Source organism: Bufo bufo, chromosome 9 (assembly GCF_905171765.1).
Source record: "Bufo bufo chromosome 9, aBufBuf1.1, whole genome shotgun sequence".
NCBI lineage: Eukaryota > Metazoa > Chordata > Amphibia > Anura > Bufonidae > Bufo > Bufo bufo.
In genome coordinates this window covers 176,744,686-176,755,846 of record NC_053397.1, presented here as the reverse complement: position 1 = coordinate 176,755,846, position 11,161 = coordinate 176,744,686, and the positions used below count along the sequence as shown (strand labels likewise).

The 11,161-nt window shown below is 44.1% G+C and overlaps 1 protein-coding gene across 6 annotated transcripts in view; it reads left to right on the top strand.

Moving 5' to 3' along the window:
- Positions 1–2,432: 2,432 nt before the first annotated feature.
- The window catches only part of TSEN2 (tRNA splicing endonuclease subunit 2), a 37,379-nt gene continuing 28,650 nt past the window's right edge, over positions 2,433–11,161 (top strand). The window contains exons 1-2 of one of the 6 annotated variants that reach the window (XM_040407373.1): positions 2,433–2,561; positions 10,789–10,984. In XM_040407373.1, coding sequence (XP_040263307.1) covers positions 10,799–10,984 — 186 coding nt within the window. In that variant the 5' untranslated portion in view covers positions 2,433–2,561; positions 10,789–10,798. Of the gene's footprint in view, positions 2,565–3,604; positions 3,639–10,785; positions 10,985–11,161 lie in introns of those variants that run through there. The other 5 variants (XM_040407371.1, XM_040407374.1, XM_040407372.1 and 2 more) reach the window with 5 other exon arrangements.

Sequence of the window (11,161 nt, the reverse complement as noted above, 5' to 3'; positions counted from 1 at the left end):
TTATATAGTGTATATATAGAGAGAGGAGTGTATATAATGTATATAGAGGGAGGAGGTTATATAGTGTGTATATATAGAGAGGAGTGTATATAATGTATATAGAGGGAGGAGGTTATATAGTGTGTATATATAGAGGAGTGTATATAATGTATATAGAGGGAGGAGGGTATATAATGTATATATAGAGAGAGGAGTGTATATAATGTATATAGAGGGAGGAGTGTATATAATGTATATAGAGGGAGGAGTGTATATAATGTATATAGAGGGAGGAGTGTATATAATGTATATAGAGGGAGGAGTGTATATAATGTATATAGAGGGAGGAGTGTATATAATGTATATAGAGGGAGGAGTGTATATAATGTATATAGAGGGAGGAGTGTATATAGTGTATATATCTTCTGTGAGGGGGCACTAACGGGGGGTTATGGACATCATACTAAGTGGGGCACTAAATACTGTGTCGAAGGACACAAAGGGGGCATCATGCTGCCTAGGGGCACTAAGGGAGGGTTTACATCATGTTTTTCCTGTCAAAAAACCTATATGTTAAACAGATGCCTCAGACTGCATCCGTTCTCCATAGGCCTCTTTCACACGGGCGTTGCGGGAAAAGGTGCGGGTGCGTTGAGGGAACATGCGCGATTTTTCCGCGGGAGTGCAAAACATTGTAATGCGTTTTGCACTCGCCTGAGAAAAATCATGCATGTTTGGTACCCAAACCCGAACTTCTTCACAGAAGTTCAGGCTTGGGATCGGTGTTCTGTAGATTGTATTATTTTCCCTTATAACATGGTTATAAGAGAAAATAATAGCATTCTGAATACAGAATGCAAAGTAAAATGGGGCTGGAGGGGTTAAAAAAAAATATATAAAAAAATTTAACTCACCTTAATCCACTTGCTCGCGCAGCTGTCTTCTTTTTTGCTGTGTGCAGGAAAAGGACCTGTGGTGACGTCACTCCGGTCATCACATGATCCATCACCATGGTAAAAGATCATATGACAGACCATGTGATGACCGGAGTGACATCACCACAGGTCTTTTTCCTGCACACAGCAAAAAAGAAGACAGCTGCGTGAGCAAGTGGATTAAGGTGAGTTTAATTATTATTTTTTTAACCCCTCCAGCACTATTGTACTATGCATTCTGTATTCAGAATGCTATTATTTTCCCTTATAACCATGGTATAAGGGAAAATAATAATGATCGGGTCCCCATCCCGATCGTCTCCTAGCAACCGTGCGTGAAAATCGCACCGCATCCGCACTTGCTTGCGATTTTCACGCAACCCCATTCATTTCTATGGGGCTTGCGTTACGTGAAAAACGCACAAAGAGGAGCATTCTGCGATTTTCACGCAACGCACAAGTGATGCGTGAAAATCACCGCTCGTGTGCACAGCCCCATAGAAATGATTGGGTCCAGATTCAGTGCGGGTGCAATGCGTTCAACTCACGCATCGCATCCGCGCGGAATACTCGCCCGTGTGAAAGGGGCCATAGAGTTCGATTGTAAAAAAAAGTATACTTTTTTTTTTACCGTACTGTGCAGGATACAAGAACATGGCGTGCTGCGTTTTTTTGTATTCTTTTTTTTTTCCTAACGTGTACGTCAAACGGAGGCATAAAATGTGCTGTGAACCCACCCTAAGGGACATCACTCTTGTGGATGGTTATTGTGTTGGGGCACAGAGGAGATTGGATGGGATTAGAGGCATGGCTTATGGCAAAAATCTGTGTATGGACTACAGTGCACTCAACAGGCAAAAACACAGTGTGGGGTGCATTCTGCAGGCAAAACAGACATGTGGAGGGGCACACAGGAGGCAAAACCACCGCGTGGAGGGGGCACAGATGAGAAAAAACCACCGCGTGGAGGGGGCACAGATGAGAAAAAAAACACCGCGTGAAGGGGGCACAGATGAGAAAAAACCACCGCGTGGAGGGGGTGTAACGTTACATGACCCTACTTCGTGAGATTTTCCTACCTCGTAACTTCCGGTCGCACCGGAAATGACGTGAGGAGGCGTTCCGGAGTTGTGCCGATCTGCGCATGTGTAAAACGAAGGTTTACGGAAATCTCACAGCGGAGTTCAGCTTGACACCGGGACACTGCGCATGCGCCGGAGAGCCTCACCAGCCTAAGGGTAGGGAAAGATTACGGCCCAGTGCGCAAGCGCGCCTAACTACAGAACATCCATCCGATCTCCGCGCCTGCGCACTGTGGGGGTAGGGAGATCTGATGGCCATTTTTTCTGTTAAATAAAGGAGGTAGGGAAATCTGACGGAGTAGGGTAAAGTAACGTTACAGGGGCACAGATGAGAAAAAAACACCGCGTGGAGGGGGCAGAGACACAAGTGCCTGCACTGCCTGCTCTGGACACGGCTGCTGCTCTGCTTCTCCTTACAACTCTTTCCCTGCATCTGGCACAGTCTGTAAGGGGCGGGAAGAAGCAGTCACATGATTCCATGACGTCATGCCCTCAAAGAAGCCCATACATTTTAGGCTTTACCAACCAGGCATGGGAAATAGCCGACCTTACAGGGTGTTTTGTGGTGGTGAGTGTCGGCTGTAGTCCCCCTGTAGCTTATCACCGTGTCCGCGGTGTATGCCACAGACGCTCCGCTGTATGTATGCATGTCCCATAGTGCCAGTGGGGAGCGGGCGCCGTACTCACAGCAGCCAATCAGAGCCTAGCTTTTATTTTGTAAATTGGGCTGGCAAAATGAAACCCGGAGTCTGATTGGTTGAATCCCCATAGTACAGCATGCCACCTGAGTGACAACTAGGCCGCAGTCCTGTGTAGTTATGCCTTGTCACATGACTGTAGCAGCCAGTGGCTGTTTCCGGGTTTCACATGGGTGAAATGTCACTATGGCAACGTCAGTTTTTATTAGTCTGTGTTCACACTAGTCTTCAGACCTTTCTTTGGGATTTCCTTCACGGGATGTAAAAAATGGCTGTCTGCAGCGTGATTCTTAATTCCTATTAAAGTCAGTGGAGTCTGTAGGGGTTCTGCCATATAAAGGGAAACCATGACACTAGTGTGAACAGAGTCTTAGGGCATCTGTCAGCAGCTTTGTACCTATGACACCGGATGACCTGTTACATGTGCACTTGGCAGCTGAAGGCATCTGTGTTGGTCTTATGTTCCTATGTGCCGCATTACTGAGAAAAGTGAAGTTTTAGTATATGCAAATGAGCCTCTAGGAGCAACGGGGGCGTTACCATTACACCTAGAGGGTCAGCTCTGTAACCGCCGTGTCCTCTGCAGTTTGATTGACAGGACCAGGCAGTGAAAATGTCATCATGCCTGACCCTGACTTCTAAAGTGCAGAGGATGCGGCAGTTACAGAGAGAGCTGAGCCTCTAGGTGTAATGGCAACGCCCCCGTTGCTCCTAGAGTCTCATTTGCATATATTTAAACTTCATTTTTCTCAGCAATGCGGGCACATATGAACATAGGACCAACACAGATGTCATGTTCATATGTGTTGTGTGCTGCTGCAGCCAATGACTGGCTTCAGTGGTGACTCAGAAGCTGCTCATCACTAGACCAGTCATTGGCTGCAGCGGCGCTCATGACCATGTCCATGTGGAGACCAAAGTGCAATGAAGACACCTGTCAGCAGGTAAATATGGTTTCCTTTCACAGGTCTGGTGGGTAGCGGTTAAATTTAGCAATTTGATCCCGAACACCCCCTTTAATGAAGGTGATGTGTGGCGGGCCCTGCCATACTCTGCTTTGTGGCCCTTCTTGATCAGTTGGTCACGGATGCTGCTATGTGGTCATCCTGCATGTCAAGCGGGGCCAGGAAGTAGAGACAGACTGAGGACCGGGATGCGTCCCAACGTGAGCAGCAGGGCGATCAGTACGGCGATTATGACTAGTTTTACACCATTATCAGCCTTTTGTGTTGTTTTGTTTAACCACCTCCGGACCGCCTAACGCAGGATCGCGTTCCGGAGGTGGCAGCCCTGCGCAGAGTCACGCATATATGCGTCATCTCGCGATGGCCGAGATTTCCTGTGAACGCGCGCACACAGGCGCGCGCGCTCACAGGAACGGAAGGTAAGAGAGTTGATCTCCAGCCTGCCAGCGGCGATCGTTCGCTGGCAGGCTGGAGATGTGTTTTTTTTAACCCCTAACAGGTATATTAGACGCTGTTTTGATAACAGCGTCTAATATACCTGCTACCTGGTCCTCTGGTGGTCCCATTTGTTTGGATCGACCACCAGAGGACACAGGTAGCTCAGTAAAGTCCCACCAAGCACCACTACACTACACTACACCCCCCCCCCCCGTCACTTATTAACCCCTTATTAGCCCCTGATCACCCCTGATCACCCCATATAGACTCCCTGATCACCCCCCTGTCATTGATCACCCCCCTGTCATTGATTACCCCCCTGTAAAGCTCCATTCAGATGTCCGCATGATTTTTACGGATCCACTGATAGATGGATCGGATCCGCAAAACGCATCCGGACGTCTGAATGAAGCCTTACAGGGGCGTGATCAATGACTGTGGTTATCACCCCATATAGACTCCCTGATCACCCCCCCTGTCATTGATTACACCCCTGTCATTGATCAACCCCCTGTAAAGCTCTATTCAGACGTCCGCATGATTTTTACGGATCCACTGATAGATGGATCGGATCCGCAAAACGCATCCGGACGTCTGAATGAAGCCTTACAGGGGCGTGATCAATGACTGTGGTGATCACCCTATATAGACTCCCTGATCACCCCCCTGTCATTGATTACCCCCCTGTAAAGCTCTATTCAGATGTCCGCATGATTTTTACGGATGCACTGATAGATGGATCCGATCCGCAAAACGCATCCGGACGTCTGAATGAAGCCTTACAGGGGCATGATCAATGACTGTGGTGATCACCCCATATAGACTCCCTGATCACCCCCCTGTAAAGCTCCATTCAGATGTCCGCATGATTTTTACGGATGCACTGATAGATGGATCCGATCCGCAAAACGCATCCGGACGTCTGAATGAAGCCTTACAGGGGCATGATCAATGACTGTGGTGATCACCCCATATAGACTCCCTGATCACCCCCCTGTAAAGCTCCATTCAGATGTCCGCATGATTTTTACGGATGCACTGATAGATGGATCCGATCCGCAAAACGCATCCGGACGTCTGAATGAAGCCTTACAGGGGCATGATCAATGACTGTGGTGATCACCCCATATAGACTCCCTGATCACCCCCCTGTAAAGCTCCATTCAGATGTCCGCATGATTTTTACGGATGCACTGATAGATGGATCCGATCCGCAAAACGCATCCGGACGTCTGAATGAAGCCTTACAGGGGCATGATCAATGACTGTGGTGATCACCCCATATAGACTCCCTGATCACCCCCCTGTAAAGCTCCATTCAGATGTCCGCATGATTTTTACGGATGCACTGATAGATGGATCGGATCCGCAAAACGCATCCGGACGTCTGAATGAAGCCTTACAGGGGCGTGATCAATGACTGTGGTGATCACCCCATATAGACTCCCTGATCACCCCCCTGTCATTGATTACCCCCCTGTCATTGATTACCCCCCTGTAAAGCTCCATTCAGACGTCCGCATGATTTTTACGGATCCACTGATAGATGGATCGGATCCGCAAAACGCATCCGGACGTCTGAATGAAGCCTTACAGGGGCGTGATCAATGACTGTGGTGATCACCCCATATAGACTCCCTGATCACCCCCCTGTCATTGATCAACCCCCCTGTCATTGATCAACCCCCCTGTCATTGATCAACCCCCCTGTCATTGATCAACCCCCCTGTCATTGATCACCCCCCTGTCATTGATCACCCCCCTGTCATTGATCACCCCTCTGTAAGGCTCCATTCAGATATTTTTTTGGCCCAAGTTAGCGGAATTTATTTATTTTTTTCTTACAAAGTCTCATATTCCACTAACTTGTGTCAAAAAATAAAATCTCACATGAACTCACCATACCCCTCACGGAATCTAAATGCGTAAAATTTTTTAGACATTTATATTCCAGACTTCTTCTCACGCTTTAGGGCCCCTAGAATGCCAGGGCAGTATAAATACCCCACATGTGACCCCATTTCAGAAAGAAGACACCCCCAGGTATTCCGTGAGGGGCATATTGAGTCCATGAAAGATTGAAATTTTTGTCCCAAGTTAGCGGAACGGGAGACTTTGTGAGGAAAAAATAAAAAATATCAATTTCTGCTAACTTGTGCCAAAAAAAAATAATTTCTATGAACTCGCCATGCCCCTCATTGAATACCTTGGGGTGTCTTCTTTCCAAAATGGGGTCACATGTGGGGTATTTATACTGCCCTGGCATTCTAGGGGCCCCAAAGCGTGAGAAGAAGTCTGGTATCCAAATGTCTAAAAATGCCCTCCTAAAAGGAATTTGGGCACCTTTGCGCATCTAGGCTGCAAAAAAGTGTCACACATCTGGTATCGCCGTACTCAGGAGAAGTTGGGGAATGTGTTTTGGGGTGTCATTTTACATATACCCATGCTGGGTGAGAGAAATATCTTGGTCAAATGCCAACTTTGTATAAAAAAATGGGAAAAGTTGTCTTTTGCCAAGATATTTCTCTCACCCAGCATGGGTATATGTAAAATGACACCCCAAAACACATTCCCCAACTTCTCCTGAATACGGCGATACCACATGTGTGACACTTTTTTGCAGCCTAGGTGGGCAAAGGGGCCCATATTCCAAAGAGCACCTTTAGGATTTCACAGGTCATTTACCTACTTACCACACATTAGGGCCCCTGGAAAATGTCAGGGCAGTATAACTACCCCTTAAGTGACCCCATTTTGGAAAGAAGACACCCCAAGGTATTCCGTGAGGGGCATGGCGAGTTCCTAGAATTTTTTATTTTTTGTCACAAGTTAGTGGAAAATGATGATTTTTTTTTTTATTTTTTTTTTCATACAAAGTCTCATATTCCACTAACTTGTGACAAAAAATAAAAAGTTCCATGAACTCACTATGCCCATCAGCGAATACCTTGGGGTCTCTTCTTTCCAAAATGGGGTCACTTGTGGGGTAGTTATACTGCCCTGGCATTCTAGGGGCCCAAATGTGTGGTAAGGAGTTTGAAATCAAATTCTGTAAAAAATGACCTGTGAAATCCGAAAGGTGCTCTTTTGAATATGGGCCCCTTTGCCCACCTAGGCTGCAAAAAAGTGTCACACATCTGGTATCTCCGTAATCGGGAGAAGTTGGGGAATGTGTTTTGGGGTGTCATTTTACATATACCCATGCTGGGTGAGAGAAATATCTTGGCAAAAGACAACTTTTCCCATTTTTTTATACAAAGTTGGCATTTGACCAAGATATTTATCTCACCCAGCATGGGTATATGTAAAAAGACACCCCAAAACACATTCCTCAACTTCTCCTGAATACAGAGATACCAGATGTGTGACACTTTTTTGCAGCCTAGGTGGGCAAAGGGGCCCACATTCCAAAGAGCACCTTTCGGATTTCACAGGTCATTTACCTACTTACCAGACATTTGGGCCCCTAGAATGCCAGGGCAGTATAACTACCCCACAAGTGACCCCATTTTGGAAAGAAGAGACCCCAAGGTATTCGCTGATGGGCATAGTGAGTTCATGGAAGTTTTTATTTTTTGTCACAAGTTTGTGGAATATGAGACTTTGTATGAAAAAAAAAAAAAAAAAAATCATCATTTTCCACTAACTTGTGACAAAAAATAAAAAATTGTAGGAACTCGCCATGCCCCTCACGGAATACCTTGGGGTGTCTTCTTTCCAAAATGGGGTCACTTGTGGGGTAGTTATACTGCCCTGGTATTCTAGGGGCCCAAATGTGTGGTAAGGAGTTTGAAATCAAATTCAGGAAAAAATGAGGAGTGAAATCCGAAAGGTGCTCTTTGGAATATGGGCCCCTTTGCCCACCTAGGCTGCAAAAAAGTGTCACACATCTGGTATCCCCGTACTCAGGAGAAGTTGGGGAATGTGTTTTAGGGTGTCTTTTTACATATACCCATGCTGGGTGAGATAAATATATTGGTCAAATGACAACTTTGTATAAAAAAATGGGAAAAGTTGTCTTTTGCCAAGATATTTCTCTCACCCAGCATGGGTATATATAAAATGACACCCCAAAACACATTCCCCACCTTCTCCTGAGTACGGAGATACCAGATGTGTGACACTTTTTTGCAGCCTAGGTGGGCAAAGGGGCCCATATTCCAAAGAGCACCTTTCGGATTTCACAGGTCATTTTTTACAGAATTTGATTTCAAACTCCTTACCACACATTTGGGCCCCTAGAATGCCAGGGCAGTATAACTACCCCACAAGTGACCCCATTTTGGAAAGAAGAGACCCCAAGGTATTCGCTGATGGGCATAGTGAGTTCATAGAACTTTTTATTTTTTGTCACAAGTTAGTGGAATATGAGACTTTGTAAGAAAAAAAAAAAATCATAATTTTCCGCTAACTTGTGACAAAAAATAAAAAGTTCTATGAACTCACTATGCCCATCAGCGAATACCTTAGGGTGTGTACTTTCAGAAATGGGGTTATTTGTGGGGTGTTTGTACTGTCTGGCCATTGTAGAACCTCAGGAAACATGACAGGTGCTCAGAAAGTCAGAGCTGCTTCAAAAAGCGGAAATTCACATTTTTGTACCATAGTTTGTAAACGCTATAACTTTTACCCAAACCATTTTTTTTTTACCCAAACATTTTTTTTTTATCAAAGACATGTAGAATAATAAATTTAGAGCAAAATTTCTATATGGATGTCGTTTTTTTTGCAAAATTTTACAACTGAAAGTGAAAAATGTCATTTTTTTGCAAAAAAAATCGTTAAATTTCGATTAATAACAAAAAAAGTAAAAATGTCAGCAGCAATGAAATACCACCAAATGAAAGCTCTATTAGTGAGAAGAAAAGGAGGTAAAATTCATTTGGGTGGTAAGTTGCATGACCGAGCAATAAACGGTGAAAGTAGTGTAGGTCAGAAGTGTAAAAAGTGGCCTGGTCTTTCAGGGTGTTTAAGCACTGGGGGCTGAAGTGGTTAAATAATAATAAAAATAATAAATAAAATAAAATAAAAATGAACCCCTTAGTGACCAGTCTATTTTGGGCCTTACTGACCAAGCGATTTTTATTATTATTTTTTTTCCGTTTTTTCATTGTTGCCTTCCAAGAGCTATAACCTTTTTATTTTTCCGTCTATGTAGCCGTATTGGGGCTTGTTTTTTGCGGGACCAGTTGTAGTTTCTATTGGCACCATTTTGGGGTACACATCACTTACTGATTAACCTTTTTTAACTCTTTCTGGGAGGGGGGGTAGGAAAAAACAGCAATACTGCCACTGAGTTTCTACGTTATAAATTTAGCGGCGTTCATTTTTCAGCATAAATACCATGATCTCTTTATTCTCTGGGTCAGTATGATTACAGTGATACCAAAAATATATAGTTTTTGTTACGTTTTACTACTTTTGCAACTTTTTTTTTTTAAGAAAATATTTTAGCATCGCTGTAACCCAAGACCCAAAACGTTATTTTTCTTTCTATGGAGCTGAGTGAGGGCTTGATTTTTGCGGGACGACTTGTAGTTTTCATTGGTATCATTTTGGGGTACATAACACTTTTTGATCGCGTTTTATTCCATTTTGTTTAGTGGCGACTAAGCAAAAAGCAGCAATTCTGTTTTTCTTTTTTTTTTTTTCGACGTTTACAGTATGGGATAATTTACATGATATCTGCAAGTGCCAGTCATTATGGACACTGATACCAAACGTGGAGGATTTTATTTTTTCCATTTTTTTTCAATTGAAAAGCATTTTTTCAATGGAAAAAAAAGCAATATATTTTTATTGTATTTATTTTTATTTATTTTTTTACAGCTTTTTTTTTTTTTTTCCATTTAATAGTGCCACAAGGAGACTATGGGTACTTTCACACTAGCGTTGATCGGATCCGGCAGGCAGTTCTGGCAACGGATGCAACCGTATGCAAACTGAAATATGATTCTGAAATAACGGATATGGTTCCGAAATAACGGATCCGGTATTTAAAGATCAAAAGCAAAAATAGCTCCTCCTATGTCCCGACCGGAAAACCGGATCCGGCGATGCCGCAATTTCCGGAACACTTGGTACCGGATCCGGCATAAATACATCTATATCCGGCAAGTGCGGTATTGTTCCAGGATTTTGTCCAGAAAAAAAATACTGCAGCATGCTGCAGTATTTTGTCTGGTTAAATACTGTACAAGAGACGGAACGGAAGACATCCTGATGCATACTGAACGGATTGCTTTCCATTCAGAATGCATTAGGACAAAACTGATGTGTTTTTTTTCAGTATTGAGTCCCTTTACCGGATTTCATTACCAAAAAAGAATAACGCTAGTGTGAAGGTACCCTATAATAGCCGATCCGGCTTCCGGCTCTTTTCAAAGTGGTAGTTCCAGCAGCTACGTGGTTCAGATGATCGCGGGGGTGTCAGACCACCACCAGTCTCATACTGATGACCTACTCTGAGGATAGGTCATCAATATATGAAGCTTTTTCATAACATGAATGAGATTGCATATGTGTAAGTGATGTCCGTGACCACGTGCGTAAAATCTATAATAAATGGCAGTGTCCCGGGTGCTCATTAATGCTGTGGGCTAGAATGGGCACATTCATGGATGTTTGATCTCTCTCACTGTATTCTTTATTGTATATCATAGTAATGTTTCCTCTCCTCTTATATCAGCAGAGTGAAGACCATGTCTCAGGCCACGTTCCACGCTCCCAGGAGGAAAAGGAAAGTGTACGAGTCTTACGAATCTCCCTTTCCCATCCCACTGTCTCATGATTTGTATATGAAAGATTTTCGGATCTGTAAGGGAGAGATTATTAACAATAACGTCATTGTGAGGAGTGCGGAGGATATAGAGCTGCTGTACGGAAAGGTGAGGGTGTTCTGGTTAAAGTGACTGTACCATAGGTTTGCCTAACTAGCAGTATCCTGGACTGAAGCTTGCCATTCACATTAGGGCTCATGAACACGACCGCGGTGTGCAAAATATGGATGGCGTCCGTGTTGCATCTTTTTTTTTTTTTAGGACTCATTCACGTCAATCTATCAT